The 23,127-nt window shown below is 33.5% G+C and overlaps 3 protein-coding genes across 3 annotated transcripts; all 3 read right to left on the reverse strand.

Annotated features, from left to right (window-relative positions):
• Positions 1-7: 7 nt before the first annotated feature.
• Positions 8-4,392, reverse strand: LOC114726365 (ras-related protein RHN1-like). Its single transcript, XM_028912946.1, has 7 exons — positions 4,178-4,392; positions 4,014-4,091; positions 3,202-3,369; positions 2,853-2,901; positions 716-789; positions 432-525; positions 8-326 (listed from the first exon to the last, which is right to left on the reverse strand). The coding sequence occupies exons 1-7, from the start codon at positions 4,214-4,216 to the stop codon at positions 193-195; spliced, it is 636 nt and encodes a 211-aa protein (XP_028768779.1). The 5' UTR covers positions 4,217-4,392; the 3' UTR covers positions 8-192.
• Positions 4,393-8,627: 4,235 nt separating this feature from the next.
• Positions 8,628-13,286, reverse strand: LOC114726371 (probable polyamine oxidase 4). The gene is made up of 10 exons (XM_028912951.1): positions 12,838-13,286; positions 12,339-12,454; positions 12,145-12,233; positions 11,880-11,993; positions 11,127-11,214; positions 10,955-11,040; positions 10,766-10,868; positions 10,316-10,413; positions 9,602-10,031; positions 8,628-9,145 (listed from the first exon to the last, which is right to left on the reverse strand). Exons 1-10 carry the CDS (start codon positions 12,875-12,877, stop codon positions 8,825-8,827), a joined length of 1,485 nt encoding a protein of 494 aa, XP_028768784.1. The 5' UTR covers positions 12,878-13,286; the 3' UTR covers positions 8,628-8,824.
• A 7,789-nt stretch (positions 13,287-21,075) lies between these two features.
• LOC114726374 (uncharacterized) lies at positions 21,076-22,121 on the reverse strand. The gene is made up of 2 exons (XM_028912953.1): positions 21,753-22,121; positions 21,076-21,646 (listed from the first exon to the last, which is right to left on the reverse strand). The coding sequence occupies exons 1-2, from the start codon at positions 21,980-21,982 to the stop codon at positions 21,352-21,354; spliced, it is 525 nt and encodes a 174-aa protein (XP_028768786.1). The 5' UTR covers positions 21,983-22,121; the 3' UTR covers positions 21,076-21,351.
• Between the last annotated feature and the right edge of the window lie 1,006 nt (positions 22,122-23,127).

A 23,127-nucleotide genomic window follows, 5' to 3' on the forward strand; every position in this document is an offset into this window, starting at 1 on the left:
TTGTAAGTGGGATCGAAATAGTGACTTTTCATTAACAAAGAAGCTTTCATGCCATTAGGCTTAACAAGGCCTTTAGCTAAAAGTATATTTATTTTGACATTAACAAGTGTTACAACTCATAAACATGTCAGTTTCACAGTCGCTAACCAATCACATGGGTATTTAACTATTTATATCATTACAGTTTAAACTTCAGCAAACCCCGGCCTGAAAAACATCCAACTTCAATCCAAGCCAAAATATTGGAAATACGAAAAATATCCTGCTCCACAAACTAGGGGCAGACTTCTCTCTAGAGGAAAGACACGTCTCCCCTTCTAAATTATCTTCATGCAATTCAATAAAGGAAGCAAACCAAACACGAGTCGCATTAGAATTATAAATCATCCTCATTAAGCAGCCGAAAACACAGGATAGGAAAGGAACCATACCTATTTCATAAAATATATCATTTACATTGGCTGCAGTTTTGGCAGAGGTCTCCATGAAAAAGAGACCATTTTCCTCAGCATATACACGGGCCTCCTGCAATGCCAATATTAGAAATAATGAGCTGGTGAATAAAGAAATTGCCCAATCATGAAAGAAGAGTATAAGCATACTGCTATAACGTATCACCAGAATTGCAGCTCGATCAGATTGTGAAAGGAAATAGAATTCTTAATTAATAAGATCATACATCCTGATAGGAATAGCCAAAAATAGTAATACTTACTTCAGCTGTCACTTGCCTCTTATCTTCCAGGTCAGCTTTGTTACCAGCAAGAGCCATAACCATATTAGGGTTCCCTGCAACAACCAAATTGAATTCATTCATTAAATTTCTACTTATGCGGACCTAGACCCCATACTCCGAAAGTAAGGCCTAAAGGGTTGGATCTTATCAAGAGGATATCAACTTTAAATTAAAACTACAAGGAATCTGCCCACTGTTATTTCTCGAGTCATAACACCTGTGACCAATTCCATAATGTAGGAGTCATAGAAGATCGGTGATAGTGAAGCATCAGAAGCATATATATATATATATATGTATATGTATGTATATATAGGTAAATTACATATTATTTAATGCCTTAGAAAGTGGGAATTTGAGGAAAACACACGTCAGAAAATAACGCAGGGAGAAATTGAAGAAGATAATACACATTAGGTGACAGCACGTCTTTAGGCATTATTTTTTTTTGGGGGGGGGGTTTCGGTCTTTAGGCATTAGTTTTAAATAATAACTAATACCATACATTTGTTAGAGTTCCCTTTTTTCTTTCTTGTCTTTTTTGTCTAACGTTGTGATTAGGCTATCATTGTGGGCTTATTTGTAGCTTCCCTTAAAACAGCCCATTCTCTCTCTCATTCTCATCAACTTTCGCACCCTAACCATCCATTCTAGATCACTGCCACGGAACAAAACGACTAATCTATACTTTCCCCCATATTTGGGTTCACCTAGATCAAAAGTAAGACAGATTAAAGAATTTCACAAAGCATTGTGAAAATACGTAGACAAGATTGCCTTATTTGTAAGGGCTATTAGTTCATCCCCGGGTTTATAAACGTACATTAGATATTTGATTCATTTACTTTGTAAGTCCCTATAGTTTCATCACAAATTCAAAATGTTCCTTATATTTCGAAAGTTTGAAATCAAATCCTCATAGTTTCTGAATCTTGTAATTGGGTATCCACTATGACAATGATTAGAAATCCAATGACACATACGATGACCCGGCAGGCTCTGCAATCCTACTGCCGAGACTCTCAAACTCCCAAGCCTAGATTCTTTGGACTTTGATGGTGAATTGAGGCTGTAAAGAGGCCATCTAGCTAGTCGCAAAACTACATCATTGATGACTCCCCATATTTTGTGATATTTGATATATTTTTAGGAGTTATTTGCGGAGTCATCATTACACTTAGGAGATCTTTTAATTCCTTTTCTATAGAACTGGGCTCATTGCTATTTTTGTGAATTATTGGTAAATATGGAGGGAATTGAGTAAAAACTGATTTAAAGCAATCAAATATTATTTTTCATTGGTGTTCATGCGGTATTTTGTAGAGATGGAAGACATTGAGGAGTGGTCCCTAGTGCATTAGCACCAACATTGTGGTGCCGCAGCTCAGTAAGACAATAACAAGAAAATAATGACCATAGTCTTTGGTGTCACTTGGACATGATTTTTGAGGGTTTCCTCATATAATTCAAGGCTTTTCTTTATTTTCGACTTGAGAGGAGGCTTGCAACCCAAATGGAGGCGGATCAAGGCTTGGAGATGTGGAATATCAATGGCACAAATGAAAATTCGGCACCTATTACTAGTGAGACATGAAAAAGTAATCGAGGCTTAGATTTAATTTTGTAGCTAGATTTTATTCTCCTTTAATCATTGTTCAAGTCATGCCTTACTCAAATTAAGTGAACTTATTAAATTAATGCTAAATCAGGTTGTTGAACCAAGTCCTCATGAGAATGATATTCTACTTATCACTTTATCACTTGATAAGTCCCATGAACTTACAGCATTGTAGGTTTTAATATTCTATGCCAATCAGTCATTGCAACACTTAATTTAGCCAACAACTACTTCTAATTCTCGTAATAGACTACAATCACAACAACCTATCAACACACTTGCCGTAGGTTGTCATGGCAGGGACTCAATTACAAGTTTGAAAACAGTAAGAACCAAGTAACAAGGTATTAAAGTTAAGGATTAACAGTGGGATGAAACTAGTAATCAAAACATACATTTTTGGATCTACTTTTCATTCTATATATTTAATAAGCATCTATTATGTCGCAGTAATCTATTCATATCAAACATTCGTAGAAAAAGGAAATCAGCAAATACCTTGTTTTTGAAGTTCTTGGACCCACTTCCTTGCACGTGTAAATGAATCCTTCAAATCAATATGAAACCTATTATATGAAACCTTGGGGCACAAAGGGAATAAAAAACTCAAAAGCATAGTTTAGCAAAGCAAGACAAGAGATCAACATCCAACCCACACCAAATCCAACAACGCTCATGAAAGATGTCGAAAAGTATATTCCAAAAACGGGACACTACTTCATGATGCAAAAACCAATGACCATTTGCCTCAAAAACTCCAATGACACATCGCACAAACAGCCTATGAAATAGGCTTCATTGGCCTACTTCAATACAGTCAAAATATGATGAGGGAGAGATATCATACTGCGCTGGTAATATCATAGACAATGATGGCAGCAGCAGCGCCTCTGTAATACATAGGAGCCAAGCTGTGGTACCTCTCCTGTCCAGCAGTGTCCCAAATTTCAAATTTAACAGTTGCATCATTAACCGCCAATGTCTGTGAAAAGAAGGCTGCCCCTATTGTTGATTCCTGTCCTAACAATAAACCATAAACTCAGCAACAGAGACTTAATTAGTCTATCTCTTAGGCTTTGGCACAAACTAGCATACATGGGAACGAAAACCGCCAACATGGATATTGTCGTAAATAGAAGATCAAACACAATCGTTTTCCCCCCTTTGTTTCTTTATGCACTGTTTGGAAAGTGTTTTCTAGAAAGGAAATGAGAAATACACCTATCCTATTTTCTTTCACATTTCCTTCCTAGAAAATATTTTTCTGCCCACCACACATTGCCTTAGAGTATCAAAGATTCCTGGGTATAAGGGAAAAAGCATCCAAACCTGTGCTTTCTGTGATCAGCAGAAACGATTCTCGCCTTCTAAATAATGGATTTTAGAAACATTCTAACTAAAACAGCACATCGCTGATAAAACTTAAATTCACATTATAATTTTATCCGAGAAAAAAGTCAGTTGAACTTCACTCAAACGAGCTAAATTCAAAATGACAAAAAATTGTTTGTCCACGCAGAAAGACATCTGATTCACAGAATATTTTCAGCTTATCAGTATAGCCAGCTTTTCTTAAGTAAAATTTCAAGCACACCTAACCCAAATACAAGCAGCAAAATCTTCAAGAGAAGGTCCAAATAAATGATGATGTAAAATAACCTGGAATTCAAGAAATTGACCCTTGACAAATCGCAAAACCAGGCTGGACTTTCCGGCACCCATATCACCTAGGAGAACCTGATCATCAATTGAGAGTATTATAACCTCAAACCTGGGAAGGAAACAAAAACAAAGAAATAAGAAGGAATCAAAATCAAACTCACCAATTTGGCGTTGAGATTGTTGTGCCCGATCGTAGCCATGGTAATAAATTGAATCGATTGGAAGGGAAGCGCACCTAGACCCAACCAATCGAGGGAAAAACAGAAATTCCCAGAAGTTGAGAGAATCACACAATTAGCCGAGGATTGGAATCAAAGACAGAGAAAGAAGAATCCAAAGCAGACTCTCTCGGTTGTATAACTTTTCCCTCACAATGATTGCTGCGTGTTAACTAATATCATTTATAGACACTGTATTGTATTTGGGGACTAAACCCGCATGATGTATTTTATATCTGTTATCAGGTAAAAAAATTAAATAATTGTTAAAATTCTAAATAACTGGAATATCATCCTTTATAAGCAATATACAGTAGGTTGGGAAAATAACATTCTGCTGTATATGTTCCTTTTTATTCAGTGTGATTGTTTCTTAATATAAAAAATACTTTGTTTTTAATTTTTTTCTTTTTTGCTCTTATTCAGGGGATGCAAAATTACAGATACAAGAGCAGCAAACATTCTTTCCTATTTTCCATGCATCACAAACATTACTAAGTGAGAGATTAAAAGTAAGACTATCGCTCTAAATATAAAAACTAATTAGCTAGTTTAAATATAAGATTCCAAACCATTCTGTTTCTTAAATTTATAATGTGTTTTTAAAAATATTCACATTAATTATAAAATATTTTCACTCAAATGTACTTTTTAGTGTATATGGCTGAGTTGAATAAGTAATTTAAAGAAGCCAACACATATTTATTACAATAATTAATTTAACTATTTTTTTTAATTTTTACAAATTAGTTATTTAACTCTTATATTAAACACAGAAAATAGTATATTAATATATACACGTGATTAAGTAACATAATAAATTTTTTTGTCACAATTGCAACTATTGATAAATTATATGTAGGAGGTTTGGATAAGGAGAATATGATACCTTTAAATTTATATTTGAATATTTAGTCATTTTAAATAATTTTAATTTTTATGATATTTTCTGTAAATATCACTTTCTATTACCATTCTCTCTAATTTTCTCTAAATAATAAGAAAAGCTATGATCGGAACGTGACAACATAATGTAATAGGAACAACATCGCAGGGTTAGGCCGAGATCCCGTTGTCATTTGCGGAGATGCTGAGAGATAACAGGAAAGTTGGGGGAAAGCCGGAACCGGATCTTCTCAGAAGCAATTTTTTCAGCGTCCCTCAGCGTCCTAAAACCCAGTCCATTTAGATGATCTAAAAGCCTACATTGGGCCAAGTCATCAAGCTGTCTGCTCCCACAAACTCTGGCAGTGCGTCTTCAACCTTCTGCTTCTCTCTCCTCTTCCGACCCCCCCACCTTTCGGCTTCTGTCTCCTCAGTAGCCACATGAACTATACAGCTTTCTTATGAATTTCTCATTGAGTTGAAGCATCCCCTGAATTATTTGCATTGCCCATAATACATAACATGATGGGAAGATGAAACCACGGCATGTGGGAGACTATAGGGTTTCTATATCAGAAACATGACTTTTGTTGAGGGTCAAATTTGGCTAGTGAAAGAGAACCATACAAATGCAGTGTTTCTACATTTGGTGACCCCTCAAGTCCTGTACGTAGGTATCCTACAGACAAGTTTTGTGCTAAGACCTGATTCTTTGAGAGTGAATTGTTGTTCGTATTATCCTTGCAAGGGACCTTTTCACATCTGTAAACCAAACTTCATTCTCAATATTTCTTTTTTTTTCCTTCCACTCAGCTTTCAGCTTATGTAAATTTGTTTTGGCCGGATCAGCTTATGTAAGTTAACTCCTAATCTATATATGAATACAGTTGATAACATCAGCATAAGACAGTACCGAGATTTTCCAGCAGTGTCATGGCGTATAATTTGACGCGTGAATTCATGACCCATCACAGAGTGTTGATGGACTAACGCCAATTATGGCAAATCCTCACTATATAATTGAGATGAATTCATGTCAGAATGTTTCTATTTTTCTTGTTACATTAGAATACTCCGGTACTAATACAAGACCTTTATATATACTGGTATAAAGGTTTTATATTTAGGATCGAAAGAAGAAGAGTAGAATGTTTCTGTGTTGTTCAGTGAGAGTTAAGAGACAGGGACTTGACCCACAGCCGAATTCAGAGCAAGGCTTCACTCGCGGTGGCTCTTGAAATGTCGCCATAGAGAAGATTGGCCAACGCCCTGTGTTGCAGGGAATTAAAGTCTTGATATAGGAAGGGGAGAAGGATAAGTTGTGAGAAATAGAGGCGTGAGATTGAGCATGGCGATGCACAAGATGGTTGTTTACCAACAAGTGGGCGGGGATCGGAAGATGGGAAGAGAGAGAAGGCCAAGGTTGAAGACGGCACTGCCAGTGTTTGTGGGACCAGACGCACTGATGAGACATTCAATTTTAAGGCTCGATGACTTGGCCCAATATGAGCTTTTAGATCATTTAAACGGATTGGATTTTAGGACGCTGAGGGACGCTGAGAAAATTGCTTCTCAGAAGATCTGATTCCGGGGAAAGCCGCCCCAAGCCGCAGGATCCTCAAAAAATGTCCAAATATGGGCCAAGCGGGGCCTGCTTAGAATCAAACACGAGCTTCGACAGTTGGCAAACTTTGGTTGATATCTATTTTAAAAATTTTAATCTTCTTTTTTTAAAAAAAAAATTATGAACATTGATTGATTTTACAGGATTATTTTTCTTTATGTATTTTATGCATCGAAATATTATATACACTAGCGCATAATTATTAAATTTTTTGATTATGTTTGTTTCCTATAATGTGTGATCTTCATATTATGTTTGAAGATAATACCATGCTTTTGATTAATTGATAAAATTAATTTCTTTAAATCTTTCTCTTTCTTTCCTTCCCCCCCCGGGGGGGAAAAAAGCCTTCTCATGTTGAGCCAACCTGGACCAACACCAGTTTGGTTTGACTCAGTCGGGAAGATATGATTTAGAAAGATTTTGCTGTCAAATATATGTAACAAGACATTGAGCAATATTAAAAAGATTAATTAAATTAGTTATTCATAATAAATAAGTGTTATATTCTCTAAAGTATTCTTGTGTACTAAAATAAAAATATTTTAATATGTACAATCATCATAGGGATTATTTTGAAAATAAATAAATAAATATGAGAGACAAGGTAAATTGAGATATTATATTTAGAACTAAATTCAATTATTAACTAGCTATTATATTTAGAATCAGAAGAAGTATAATAATATCTTTTTAAAAAGGCCTCTAAGATATGCTCAAAACTATTAAGTACTACTACCTCTTGTTCTTAATATAAAAACTAGTTTGAAATTTAATTTAGTTTTAAATATAAGACTCCCAATCCACCTTCTTTTCAATATTTATCTGATTTGTCCTCAAATAATCCTTATAATAATTACATATATCAAGGAGTTACTATCAATGAGAAATTCAGATACACATGAATGACATAATTAACAAGGATGTTTTTGATAAAGAAAATATACATTTATTACAAATAATTAGTTTAACTAATTTTTTTAATCTCTCTAAATTAATCAACCAGATCTTATGTTAATGAGAAGAGGTAATATTAAACTAATTTTGGCTCACCGTTTTTCCATCCATGGAGAGTAATCATGGATTTTGCAGTCAAATCTAAGGCACCAAGACATTGAGTTTTATAATATCTTTCAGCCACTCTTAGCGGGACAACGAATGGCTTCTGTGACTAAAGGGCGGACAAAAAAGATTAAGATTCTAATGCTGTCCTTAATTTTTACTTGCACAGGCTTTGATTGTTGTGATCTCACTGTCAAGGACAACAAAAAGTATTCTAATTATCATCAAAAGTAAATTTTTTTAATTACATGTTATATTTAATGTCTCACAAAGAGGTGTGAACAAATGATGTCCTTGAATCTTGTCCTTTCAATATCAACTTATGCTCTCCCTCTTTTTCTTTAATAAGGAAAAATCTCCTTTAGTCCGTGATTCCTAGAAAGCAAATTTTTCTAAAGTGACGCCAGTAGCATTTTTGAAGTTACAGTTAGAAGGACGTTTAATACTCAAAAGTCAAAATCAACTTCTATTGATCGCAAACTCAAAAAATGATCTTTCAAGCAAGGGAGAAATTAAAAGGAGAGACGGAGAGATCTCATTTAGCTTGATTTAGATTAGATACATTTCTCAGTTTTATAAGAATGTATTACATTTGAAAGCTTATTAGTGCAGTCATTGAAATACCATTTGAAGAGATAGAATGTAATTCCAAAACCAATAAATTAATTCCAATTTATAAAAGTAAAGAATTCATTCCAAAGAAGAATAAAAACATCAACGTTATAGATCACTTTTAATGACTGCTTCCACGCCTACGAAACCAATTTGGTTTGCCCACACTTTATTAATTAAATTTATCGTAACTCTTTGGAAAGCTGAGACTGTTGCTTAAAAGAGAGGAACTTTATTAATTAAATTTATCATAACTCCTTGGAAAGCTGATACTGTTACTTAAAAGGGAGCAACTCCTTGTCAGATTCTTGGCACTACAACACTGTCATCTGGAAATAGTTGGTAGTGATTAAGAACAACCCAAGGAAGTGCACTTTCATTTGTCGAAGTTCCATAGTGAGGGAAAGTTACATCCTAGAGATCTGAAGGGGGATAGCAGTTTCAAGCATTTCATGCCTAACGCTAGTAACTAGAGGCAGCTTCTCCATCAAGTGGCCTTGCTTGGCCAAGAGATATCTCTGGCAATTATCAGCAGCCATGACTCCAGCAGAGTAGGCTCCATGCACAGATCCTTGGTGATCCAAGCTCACCGCTTCCCCACCAAAGAATAGATTCCCTACAGGTGCACGAAGCCGGTCATACACATCATCAGGCTTTCCAACTAAGTCATATGAGTAACAGCCAAGTGTATTTGGGTCTGTCCCCCAGTGGGACACAAGATACTGAACCTGCAATAATCCAACAAAACCATGAAGTCGGGCTCCTGCATGTAGAGGTGTTTCGAGAGTCTATAGGAGAGGAAAGAAATGGAAGAGAAGCTTCTTTTGACATTAATTGCTTGTTTGGGAGTCATTAAGAATGAAAGGATAATGAAAGATTTGTAATTAATTCAGCCCATTTGAAAAATTTTACAAGTTTCTAACTAAAGAAAAATCATTATTTGACCGACCATTTCCATTTTCTTTTGATTCTTTTCCTTCCGTTGTCCTCCTATCAACTCCCAAAAATACCTTTGGGATTGAAAAGAACGAAGATGGAGGGAAAAAAAAAGAAAATTTGGAGGTCAATCTAAATCAGGCACATGTTAAAATTAACATTTCCTGCCCTTTTCTTTTCTTTTGACCTCCTTCATCCAAAAATATTCCAAAAGAGTATCATGCGAACTACATGAGAAAAGCACTTACCGGCTCAGAAGCATCGGGAAACATCTTTTTGAGTTGTTGCATCACAAAATTTGCAGCTGCCTCATCAGTTAGCTTTTCAAGGTCCGAAGCAAATCTGCCAGCTGCCATATAGACCAGAATCGGATGGCCTGTTGCTTTATGGAGATTGAGAAAATAGCCACAAGCATAAGAAGTGGGAGCAACAACACCCATGAGCTCTACATTTGGCCAAAACACCTTGTCAAATCTTAGGGCGATTTTATTTTCATTACCCACACCAAGATCTGAAATTGCAGCAACCTTCCAATCAGGCAGTCTTGGTTCAAATTCAATCAAATTGGCTTTGAGGATTCCAAGAGGAACTGTTACAATAACAGCATCAGCAACAAAATTCCTGCCATCTTCAACCGTGACCATCACCTTGTTGTATCCATTGGATATCTTAGTTACCCTAGTTTTAACAGAATGATCAAAATCATATGGGTTTATGCAAAAGAAAATGAGTGTAAGTATTCTACTACCAGAAACATGAAAACAGTAATTCCATTAAGCCACATTTCTATGTGTTCAAATCATAAAGTGGGTGCCACAAAAAAGTAGCAGACTCAATTTACAGCCAAAGTGGATACATGTCATCAGTAATAGTTTCCTTTTCTTTATCTATTGTCAATAGCAAGGAGTCATAAATGGCGACAATATAGTCGTGCAGCTATGTTGTAAATTGTATAAGCATACCTATGGTTCAACCGTATGTCAATATCTTTTGCAAGAGATTTTATAACAGGATCGTATCCTTGCACCATAAGTCCATGACCACCAGAGAGGACATGCTCCTGCAGAATAATCAGTAATCTGACAATATAAGTATTCATTTCAATATTAGATTATGCTAAATTAGCAAAATTTTTCCTTTTCTATGTTTGAATATAGAAGGTATTGGAATGTTTTAAAATAATATATGAAAAGGGAATATTCTTCGATTCTACTTATTTGAAACACACGAGTGGTAAAGCTCCGTGCCATTATAGGCCAGTTACCAAGGGGTTTAAATCAACGACAATTTAACAAAGGACCGGGTTCTTTAAATTTACAGTTATGAACAAAATCAAAAGGGGAAAAGGGGTCTGGACAGAAGAATAAGAACAATAATCACATTTAGCCTTCAAATAATATAACGGCACTTGCCTGATCCCAGGTTTTAAGTGATATCATATCTGCATCAGCAGCAAACCAAGCTTCCATTCTGCATATATACCATTGCAGCACTTCATGGGCAAGTCCTTGTTGCCTGCAGAATACTTCGTCATAAAACATGATATACTGAAATTGCAAGTACGTATACAATTATGTAATTATCTATAATCAGTTCAATACCTTAATTCAGGATGCCTATCCAACACAATAGAAATTGCTTCAAGGACTGACATGTCATCAGGATGCTCATCCCTCACCTTTCCCGTCTGGAGATGTCAACAAAAGGCCAATGAGTTCCACATTTAAATAATCATAGCTGCTTTTGTTATGAAATATGCTGCAGAGATCTTACCTCAGCTAGGATTCTCTTGAAAGTTTCCCCAACTTCAACGACTATATGTTGAGGAACTTGATGGCCATTTACATTAAACAGCGTATAACTGCAAAGACAAAATGCAATCACTCTTTATCAATCATTATTATTAGAAATGCAGAAGCTACGGAGGTCTTCCAGAATTTGAAGTGACCTAACTTCATTTATTCAAGTCTTTAATTTAAATAACAATTGTATAGTTAACCTACATTGAAAGATATAAACATCAAATATTTGAGTTTCCATTTGTTTGTTGTTTTAAATGTTGAAGACAACGTTAACTACTACTTTTAAAGCATGCTCTCATCTTTCACTAACATTAATCATGAATTAAAAGAAATAATTATGGCAATAATAGATGACATAAATTAGGGGCATAGCAAAAAGTTTAAAAGAAAAGAGACAGAGGAGATATATTCATTGGCGAGTTCTCAGTAATAAAACAATTTACAAAGACGAATTTCCACAAGCACTATATAGAGGCCAATAACCTAAAATTTTGCACTAGCATCAATGTTTATATTCCGTCAAGAAAAGAAAGAAATATATTACCAACCTAATATGAAACTCTTCTGAATCCAGAACAATTAGTTCAGATTCAGAATCAAGCTCGCAGCTGTAAGAGAAACACTATTGCTCTTAACTCTTAAATTGAGATTGCACCATAAAACTTTGAAGATATCAATCTTGACTATCATCAGAAATATGAGGATGTAAATTATTAATTATTACCTTTCCAAATCATGGTCATATAAGACAGAGTTATCACCACTGGTACGATATAACGAAAGTCCGAGAGAACGTATCAATGGAGCCAGGGGATTCTCATTGCAAACTCCATGTAACCTGGCAAATGATCAAGAAATAACTAACTAAATAATAGAATATGATAAAGCTTCCATGCAACCTGTTCACCTTTCATCAACAAAACAAGGTTTTGACTGACTGCAACGAAAGAAATAGCAATCACAATTATAATGAAAGAAATTAAACTTACCATGAGGCTCCCATATCCACTGGACAACCAAATGAGTAATCTGTATGGATACGGCCACCAAGCCTATCCCGAGACTCCAGTACAGTCACCTGAAGAAATGATGAGAATGAGCTTAGAGAAAATTTTCCTCTGACCTACTTGCAGAAATCGGAACCAGTAAACAAAGATGGAGTTTGAGAATAGTGATATGACACCTTGAAAGAAGCATCATAGAGACTACGTGCAGCAGCAATTCCCGATATTCCAGCACCAATAACAATAACAGAAGGAGGTGCCCTGCGTTGCCTCTCGATGTGTGAGGCAATAGTGCCTGGTCATTTGACAACATAATCAGAAGGGACACAAAACTTTCACTTTTCAGATATTACGGGAATGAACCAAACAAACAGTCCAGTTACTCTCTCTGATGCCCGGTCAAATGTCATTTTTATTACAAAAATGAAAAATCTACCCTGTATCATGAGCTAGTTCCCTCTGATTTTATATTTCACATAACGGGGGCAAAAAAAAGCTAGTTCCTTAATCCTTATCAACATCCGGGAGAACAAGAAATACAGAAGAATCTAAAATTGTCATCCAAAGGATAAATATAAAAACTGAAATAAGTAAAGCACACGGTAAGTTAATTGATCCAAAATACATAATGCATGAACAGAAAACCACGTGGTTTTAAAAACATAACAGTATACTTACCATCAAGCAAATTGGAGGGGAATAAATCTTTTGGGTCCATGAGAAACAGATCACGGGCGTCACAACAGTCAGGGAATGAAGGGAACAGAAGATCTTAACAGGAAGGTAGGAGGATCAACGGCGATTAGATTGAAAATTTGAAGGGTGTATAGGAGTCAAGAAATTAGAAACCAATTGAAACGAATGATAAAAGATCAAGATGATGATGCCGGCAATGAAGCGGCTGAGATTCGACGAAAAACTGAGGTTATCAAACCAGCTCATAAGGAAGGGTGACTATCAAACTATCTCCACGAAATACCGCCGGAAAATGGACGCGTCGATCGTCGCTTGCATAGATCAAAGGCAATGCCTCTCGCTCTCTCGATCTCTCTTCCGTCCCCTCCACAATCACAAAACCACACACGCTCTCTCTCCAGACAGATCCCACCGGCACGTCTAGCAATCAACGATTACGTAATACTCTCAAAAATCCGGAGGTGCGCGTATTATCTCTATATATAGGCGCGCGAATATTTTATTGGCCTTGGCAATTTGGACGGAGACTGGAACCTAAAAAAATCAGACCCTTTTCCTAAAAGTCAGGAAAGTTTTGTATTTGCATAAAAAACGGGCGTGGCTTACTAGGTATTTGGGATGTCCTACTAAGGTTGTGTTTTGGATAAAACCAAACTGTGTTTGAAAAAGTAATTCTGGAGAATAGATTCCGAAAAGAATAGATTCTGGAAAGAATAGATTTTATAAAAAAGTGATTTTGAGAAGTGAGAATGTTTGGATAGTTGTTATCAGAACACTTTTTATATATACAAATTACTAAAAAAAACATAAGTTAATATAATAATTACAGAAAAAATAGATTTTATGATATATTTTAATTTGAAGGAATAAAATTGTTAATAATATATTTTTATTAACATAATTAATAGTACATAAGATAATATTAATAATAAATATATATGTATATATTTATAAAAATAAGATTAATTAAATATGTTTATAAAAAAATATGTTTATAAAAAAATAACAAGATACATATCCTATAGGCTCTCACACTCTTCCTTTTTTTCTCCAAAAGCAAAAATTTTTTGCTTTTCCAAAACCATGGTTTTGGTTTTTGGATGGGTGTTTAGGTGATTTATTCCCCAAACCATGGTTTGGGGTGTCACCCAAACACAGCCTTAAACTGCACTTGAGGACCATAAAACAGTTTAAATTACTGCCTCTCATTTTAATATAAAAACTAATTTAATATTTAACTTAATTTTAAATATACTTTTTTTTTACATTTTTTATTAGAATTTTATAATCTTATTTTTTCACATTTTTTAAATTGAGCTCATAAAAAAAAATTCCCCTCCCCTTCCCTCCATTTCTATGAGTAAGGGTTATATTAAATGATAGTTCTAGTTAATACTACCTCTAATTCTTAATATAAGATTTTGTTTGGTTTTTATTTTGGTCCTAAATATAATATTCCAATCAACTTTGTTTCTCATATTTATACTTTTTTTTTTAAAGATAGTGCTTCTAATTGTTGTAATTTTAGCCAACATACTTGATTAGTAAGAATATTTTAAGAAAGACAATACCTATTTACTACAAATAACTAACTTAACTTATTTTCTTAATCTTCTTAAATTAGTCAATCAGCTCTTATAATTAGGACCAGAGGCAAGTACATATGATTAGTAAATATAATTTAGAAAAAACAATATATATTTATTGCAAATAACTAATTTAACTAATTTTCTTAATCGAATCAAACTAACTCTTATATTAAGGATTAGAGGTAACACACAAGAATTTTATCAAAAACAAAATTGAAGATAACATGCAATAGGGAATGGATCTAACAAAAAAATATTAGTTTGTCATCATGTGATAAATTAAAGTCGGAATCCCCGCTCACCATATTTAGTGTCTAATACATTGTATTCAATAAAAGTATGCTTGAAAACTAACTCTACCTGAAAAAACGATATCAATTTTTTTTTTTAAAACGTATGCTAACAGCCTTGTAGTATAACGGCGTTTGGTCGTAAGTAGGTGGTCACGAGATGGATCCGCGTTGGGTCTTGCAAAGGAGTGGAAGAAAAGAATATACCAAGAATCGATGGACAGGAAATGACGAGAAAGGGGTTGGTTTAATTGGGACATAAAATACATTCGGGAGAGGTGGCGGTTTATAGTGTAAGACAAGTCGGGATGTGTTGTGGGTACAACCTGGATCTGGCCAACCCTAGTTGCCCATCAGGCCATCTCTTCTTCCTCTCGCCTTCCTCTTTCTGTTGCGTGGCTGCTTCGGCCTTCGCTTTGTTCTCTTGCCCACTAGAAACAAAAGGTACTATCCCTTCCCTTGCACTGAACTTCCCCGCCCACAGAGTCGTTGCCATGTGATTGTACTGCTTGTGATTTTTAATATAAAAGTTAACGGATTAATTTGAATAAATTAAAAAATAATTAAGTTAATTATTTATAATAAATATATGTTATCCTTCTTAAAATACTATATTCAATCTTTAATATAAAACTTTGTTTGATTTTTATTTTGGTCCTAAATATAAAACTTCAATCTACTTTGTCTATCATATTTATCCACTTTTTTCTAAGATAATTCTTGTAATAATGGTAGTTATAACTAATATATTTGATTAGTAAAGATATTTTAAGAAAAACATCAATTTATTACAAACAACTAATTTAACAAACTTCTTTAACCTATTTTTAAATTAGTCAATTAGCTTTTATATTAAGGATCAGATTCACTAACCTACTAATAATGAGTATTAGTTAAAACTACCATTTGATTAAATATTTAACATGTGTGATTTATACTTTTTTGGAGGGTTTAATTTAATTTTAAATATAAGATATGGTATATATGAAAAGATGTTTTTATCAATGGCAAAATCAAAAGGACTACTTTAAAAAAATAAATAAATATGAGAGATAAAATAAATTCTGTTATTATATTAGAATCAAATTAAAAAGTGAACTAGCTCTTCTAATAAGGACCAGAGGTAGTGTAATATAAAAACTAACTGATTAATTTAAGTAAATTAAAAAATAATTACATTAGTTATTTATAATAAATAGATACTCCAGGAGTACTGTCTTTCTTAAAATATTCTTACTAATAATGTGTATTAGTTATAACTATAATTTGATGAAACATTTAACATATGCAGCTATTACAAAAATTTCTTAAAAAATAAATAAATATGAAAAAAAAATTGGATCAAGGTCTGAGAATAAAATTAATGTTAAGCTAATCGTTATATCAAGGACCAAATATAGTATGATTTATATTTTAATAAAAAGAAAAAAGTAAAAATTAGAATAAGCTCCTTCAACTTTAAAAAGTTTTTAATCTCAAAATTATGCCCACCATTATTTGATTCATCCAACTACACTTCTCTAAAAATATATATGTTTATTATTTTATTGAATCTAACTGATTGTTCAAGTCACGTAAATCAGTTAAAAATGTTTTATAAAATGATGGAAGAAAACAATAACGAGAAAAAATATCTTCATAGATTTTATGACACAACCAATTCTCCGATCCTGTCTTTGAATAACCGCTGCCCATATATTGGATTTGGGGGTACGAGTTTGGGTGTTTATTGTTCCACAGAGCTGTCCTGGAATGCTTGCTTGTTACCCACGGCAGAATTCACGTGCAGCACGGCCCACCCAATAATTCATTCACTCATTAAAGCTCCATCCACCCCTGTCCACTATACTCCTCTACCGCTAATTTTTTTTTTTTTTCCACTTCTTCTTCTAAAACCGCTAATTTTTTTTTTTTTTCCCTTCTTCTTCTAAAACATAAATTTTTTTTATTAAAAACAATCATATTCGAGATACAATTAGATACTAAATATGAATACTTCTCTCAGTAAAGATTCTAATTTTAATTTACACGTTGTGAGATATTAACTCCTTCTGTTAGACCCAGCCTCTTTAGTCTAAATGTAACATTCTCATTCCATAGTATTCCTCTATTTTTTTTTTTGGTAGTATAGTATTCCTCTATTTTGTTTCCTGTTTCACAATACCTGTTAATTTTAGATTTCGAGAATATATGAAACTGAGAGCAGTATTCTTTTTAAAAAATTAAGAACATTTTGGGAATATAATAGATTATTTAACGTTCCTAATCAGGAGCAAACCTGTCTAGATACATTTCCCGTGCATTTTTATTCGGCATGAGAGATTAGGTGCGCTAGGAAGCGCACATGGTTACGATTCTCAATTATTGGTGGAGTAGTTATGAGAAATCAAATCTAAACTTAAAATATAGGCATTGTCGTTTTTTGGTTTTATTCTCTGCTGTTTATTCATGCACATCACTGTGAATTGATCGGGGAGTTTATTTCAGGTCATTTATAATAGATTATAAACAAGATTTGCAAAGTACAAGACCAATATATAAGAAAATTTTTGTCTCGAGTTACATTGACTATGTTTATAAATATTTATATAAATAATGCCAAGCAACCACTTTACTACTATTTATAACGCCATAATTTCTCTTGATTATCTTGTTAATCACTCTTCTAAGTTTTAGTGAAACTAAGAAAATTTTAAATATTTTCAAATATGTTTTGAAATTTAACATTTTTTAATTCATCTATATTTGTTACGCACTCTGCTTTAAAGAACAATGTCTAAAACAATAATCAATAAATATAAAAAATTAATATATATTATATATATAAAAATAAATGATATAATATAATAAATATATATATATAACTATACTTCAGAATGTTAATAATAATTAAATGAGTAAATAATAACTTTTTAACAACAATTATAATAGTCCCGATGGAATTAACATTAAATGTCGTTAATTCTTATTCTATAATTAAATTGTTTGTACTCTTATCTGTGGACTATGAATTAAGTACTACTTTATGTTCACAATATAAATCTTTTTGATTTTTTTATTTTGATTTTAAATACAAGATTCTAATTCATTTTATCCTTCATATTTATATATTTTTTAAGTTAGTCCTTATAATAATGATAGTTTTTAGTCAATACACTTAATTAGTAAGAATATTAAAAAAATATATATTTTATTAAAATAACTAAATTAAGTTATTTTTTAAATTTATTCAAATTAATTAATTATTATATTTATAACAGGGATATTATTATTTAACAGGCAAACCATTAAAACCTCTAACTGGTCCCCACAGGATGCTTTTGCCGACAACTTCAAATGGCAATGCGACGCCAGTCGCCAGGGGTTGGAAGAGCCGGCCAAAGCGTTGAATGCGGTCAAAAGGAAGCATGCTGTTCGATCAATCTGATGAACTAGGGATGGCCACGTGGACATTATAAAAAGAATGTATCAATTTTGTTTTTTTTTGGGTAAAAAGGGCAAGTTAGGTTTGAAGGAAAAATTAAAATCCTAAAAAGTAGCAAGACACTTACTCATTTTGTCCTATTTATAAATCACATTTAGTATGTTTTATACAGACTAAGAAAAATTTTAAATTTTATTAACTCTTATTTAAAATTTAACACTTTTCAACTTTATTCTTATTTAATATACATTATATCTCAGGTAAACAAAATCAATACAATAATAAATAAAAAAATGTATTCTCTATCTGCTTGTAAATAAGACCAGAAATATTTTATTTATAAAAAAACACTAAATAATTGAATTTTTTTTACTTTGATATATCTTGAAAATTTATTTTCCTAACAAAAATATTCTGACCATATCTATTAATTTTTCTACAATAGCTACCAATAATTGTTCCCAACGAACAAAATTTTGACTTTTTTTTCCTTCTAATTTTTCAAAAAAAAGAAGAAAGCATTTATCGTGATCATTGATGGACAAGGATGTCAAAGAATAGAGGATCTAGTGACGCAACGATCGGGAACACGTGATCTTGTTCTGCTTTTGAAGGAATGGGCCTCGTTGAGTGCTGATCAGAGATATTTTTTTGTTGGTTTTGTCCAGAATCGAGAATTGGAACCTCCTAGTCAATTTGACTGTCAGAAGGAAATGACATAAAACAATGTTGTCAATCTCTTTATCTGCTGAGAACCTGATTCTAAGCCTCTTCCCAGGTTCTTTTTTGGGTCAGTTAGCCTCTTTGCACAATCTAGGATCCCTCTCGGTTCTCCTTGGGCCAGTTTTGCTACCTGCAAAATATTTGTGGTTCCCAACCCTCGCCATCTCTTCAAAAAAACAAAAAAAACTTTCATCCACATCCCCAGACCCCACTTATCGTCTTAAGCAGTTTTTGAATAGAAATTAAATTATAATTTAAAAAATATTTTTATAATTTATAAAATAAATATATAAAAGAGTTTGTCTTGTTTTGTAAAAAATACATCTTAGAAATATTTTTTAAGGGTTACCAACCACGCCCTTTTGAGCCAAACAAAGATGATTAAAATTTCCTCCCCTTCTCTCCAACAAAACCAAATGAGGAAGCCTCCTCCACTGCCTCCCTTACCTTACCCTCCCTCCACAGTTCATACCAAACATAGTTGGTATGAGGAAAATAGAGAGAATGAGAAGAAAATGGAGACGATTTAAAAAATTAAGAGAAAATAGTTTTAAAAAAAACCATCAAAATAGAAAAGTTATAAATTAGAACATGACAATATTAGTATGGATTTTAACAACAATAATATAGGTTTTAATAATAATTTTTGTGAAATGAATCCCTGCATGTAATTTTTCTATTTCAACGATTTTTTGTTATTGCAATTTTTACAAAAATTAAGGTTTAATCAAAAGTTCTTAATTAATTTTTGTACTCTTTTATCTTTATTAAAGTCTTATAATCTGAGTTCTCCAAGGTGATTAAAATTTTCTCCTCCTCCCTTTCTTAGATTTCCCTAATACCATCGTTCTAACCATCCCCTCTACCTGAGATCGTGGCCTTGGATTCCTACCCAGAAGAAGGGAAGAAGGAACGCGTTGGTGGAATTTTTTTCCCAGGGATAGCCTGAGTCGGTTTGAGTTGTTGGATACTTGGATCAATCCTTTACAGTTTTTATCACCTCAGTGATGATAAAACAATAATACCCAAAACATGCGTGTGCGTGTCAGTAAATGCAAGAATATTTACTTCAAAGATATCGACGGAACTTTAAAAACCATTAGCTAAGTTTGGATTGCAGTTGGAGAAGCCAAAAGCATCTGGAAAACGTGAAACTAAAGTTAGTGGCTTATTATGACTCAGAAGATTATTTGGATAGAACTTCTTTTTTAACTGACTTATGAAAAAAAATAATTTTTCTAACTGACTTATCTAACGTAATCTGGATTAACTTTTTTAACTGACTTATGGAAAAATTATGCAAAATTATGCAAAACTTACGATCTCATTAGTTATGTGATTTCATTTACTTTAATTAGAGACCAAATAAATTTTAATTATATTCATGTTTATTATTATGTATATTTAATTTTTTTCTCCGTAACAAATATTTTTATTTTATAATCTCATAAATAAACTATTTATATTTTATCATAATAATTTTACATATTTTTTTAAACTATTATTACATTATTTAAAACATATAATTTGAAACACTATTATTCAATAAAATTTATGTCTTTTTCAGTTATTTTACAATTAAACTAACTTTTCTATTAATCATCCAAACAACTTTTAATTTTTTTAACTAACTTTTTATAAACATCTATCCAAACATAAATCGCATTACACTAACTGATTTTTATTCTAATTTTAGTTATAAAAAATGAGTTAGACTAAAAATCAGTTTTACCAACGAGAATCCAAACATGCCAAGCCAGACACATACTGCTGTCAAGATATTACGGTCATGTAATATTATAGTATTATGTTGTGCACTTTCTTGCCTCTAGGAACTTGTGTCTAAGTTTGTTACGCATACCGTAAAATATAAGCAGAAGATATCTAATTTATTAAATATACAATCCCGATCCTTTCGATGATCCATATCCAAATGGTCGCCTAACTTGTTATCATCAATCTTTTTCTTAAATCATACAAGTCAGTATCGGACTCTTATGCAGCCTAAAGGAACAACATGAACCAGCCTCACAGAGTTGCTTGTAGGGAATTTGAACTATTGTTTGTTTCTGACAGTTGGATTTGTGGCTTCTGCCAAAAATATTACCTTTAGTTGATTTATATCATATTCCAAGAACACGATGCACCGTCTCGCTCATAACAATTCCAACAACTATTTGTTTCTGGTATGAACTGGAATCAGATTGAATTTTCAAACATTACTTTTCCGAGAAAGTAGGATACAGCGGATTGAACAGCCGGACGTTGATCTACATCGAGCATTGAGTTAGCCTAAAAATACTCTAAAGTTACAATTCTAAATCCTTTCAAATTTTTAAATCCCTCGAAGGCATACGCTCAAAATACAATGGGGTGCATCCCTCTAGTCATTACCTCAAAATGCAGCGAAGCTAGATAGGTCTAAACGCAGGCCGAAAGAAAGCCAGAGATCGTACGTCTCCTCGGTTTGTCAAGCAAACAGGGGAGTTTGGTTAGTGATGGTGGAGGATCTGTGAGGAGGCATGGGAGGCCTAGTGGTAATCCCCAGGTTAGAGCTTGCCCTTTTCACATTGATCGACGAACACGAAATTCCTCTGTCGTTCGTGTCACCCATGATTCCTCCTCCATAGCTTCTTCTGCAAGCCTTGAGCTTCAACTTCTTGTTGTACGGGTTCTCTGGTTTAACCAGATCTTCCAAGCTCCTCACGTTGGCCAGTGAAGTGAACGACTGGGACTTGCCCTGGTAATGCTTCGAAAGCCCCTTCCTGTCAGAAAGACACAAACTTCCATCAGAAAACTTATTTCAAGGAGCAGAGGGACAGATGCCCAGAAACACAAACGTTGGCCAGATCAAAAGAAGGAGGAGATTACTTGATGGGAAGTTGCTGAATCAGAGAGGACATGTCAAGTACAGGGTCATTATTAGCCAGGGGATGATCAGGGGAAGAAGTGGGAGATGAAGACGACGAAGTAACTTCTTCGAAAGAATCGGACTCAGACTCCAAGGACGATGCGTTGAAGTCTCCGAAGGAAGAAGGAGAATCAGAGAGATCCTTCCTCTCGGCTCCAAGAATGGCAGTGTTCTTAATCATACGCTCCATAGCTCTGAGCTCTCCAATATGGATTGGAATACACTTTGGGGGCTATATATATCATATATTTATAAGGGGATCAACCTTAAATAAATGAGAACCACTGGACTTTTGTCCTGGCACTAAACTGCTCAGAACGAGTATGAACAAAGGACAGACATATCCCTTGAGGTTTTATATGGAATAAAAAAAAGAGGGGCTGGAAAGGTGGCGGATAAGATTAAAGGGTGGATAATATAATATTGGAGTTTTTAACAGGGTTCATATTTCCGATTAAAGAGGAACAGTAAGATTCGGGCCTATCCAGAATATGATATTGCTTGTCTCCCATCGACCTCCCCCAAAGCCTGCTGGACTTAAGGCAGTTGTCAAGTTGATGCGCTCGTGTCCCCGTCCATTGCCTCAGCGCGTGGCTTCCTTGCCGCCCAGTTTTTAAATTGTTGTATAAAAATACGGGTTCAAGGAATTTCTTCCATGAAAATATACTATTCTTTTTTTCAGCACGTCTATTGCACTATTAAGTTAATAAAAATTTTCAGGTACTCTTAAATTTTTTTAGTACTTTTAAAACAAAAATGGCTCACAACACTTTACAAATTACAAATAACCAAACGATGAAAATAAAAAATTGGTTAGAATTAAAATTAGTTAAATATTATTTTTATATATTTTTTATTGAGTAAAAATAATATATATGTAATGAAATTATTTTTCATTAAAATATTTACACTCTTTTGATTCTAAATATAAGATCTAGTTTGTAATGTAAATTATACTATAAAATTAATCTTATATTTAGAAGAGAAAGAGTATTAAATTTTTTGTATTTATTATATCAACTTCTTGACTGAACAAAAAAATTTTAAAAAAATGGATGTGGGAGATTTAAATTTAAGTATCATTCTTAATTTTTATAGAGGGTGGACAAATAAATTATCTTTTTAAATAGATACAAAATATAACTTGTCTTTTTTTTTTGGGGAAAAAGAAGACAAGGGTGATCCCAAAAAGTGCAGTGGGAGAGCGCGTGGAGGAGGGGAAGGGCGCCCGCTGGGAGGGATCAAATCAAGGAAGGAGCGCCCATGGGTTAGTGGTGCCTGAGAGGCAGCACCTAAGACAAGAAATACGGGACGAGGACGACGACTACTACTGGT

This window comes from Neltuma alba, unplaced genomic scaffold (assembly GCF_004799145.2).
Source record: "Neltuma alba isolate B1F8T4 unplaced genomic scaffold, ASM479914v2 tig00012376_pilon, whole genome shotgun sequence".
Classification (NCBI taxonomy): Eukaryota; Viridiplantae; Streptophyta; class Magnoliopsida; order Fabales; family Fabaceae; genus Neltuma; species Neltuma alba.

Bases quoted from the DNA above. Each gene is read 5' to 3' on its own strand.
- LOC114726365 (XM_028912946.1), bottom strand. From the start codon at position 4,216: ATGGCTACGATCGGGCACAACAATCTCAACGCCAAATTG. The intron at 4,092-4,177 runs GTGAGTTTGATT...ATTGATGATCAG, and splicing joins ACAATCTCAACGCCAAATTG to GTTCTCCTAGGTGATATGGG. The intron at 790-2,852 runs GTATTTGCTGAT...TGGTTGTTGCAG, and splicing joins CCAAGAACTTCAAAAACAAG to GGAACCCTAATATGGTTATG.
- LOC114726371 (XM_028912951.1), bottom strand. From the start codon at position 12,877: ATGGACCCAAAAGATTTATTCCCCTCCAATTTGCTTGATG. The intron at 12,455-12,837 runs GTAAGTATACTG...TCAAATGACCAG, and splicing joins CCCCTCCAATTTGCTTGATG to GCACTATTGCCTCACACATC. The intron at 11,215-11,879 runs GTAATAATTAAT...TTGTCTTTGCAG, and splicing joins TATGACCATGATTTGGAAAG to TTATACGCTGTTTAATGTAA.
- LOC114726374 (XM_028912953.1), bottom strand. From the start codon at position 21,982: ATGGAGCGTATGATTAAGAACACTGCCATTCTTGGAGCCGAGAGGAAG. The intron at 21,647-21,752 runs GTAATCTCCTCC...TCTTTCTGACAG, and splicing joins ATTCAGCAACTTCCCATCAA to GAAGGGGCTTTCGAAGCATT.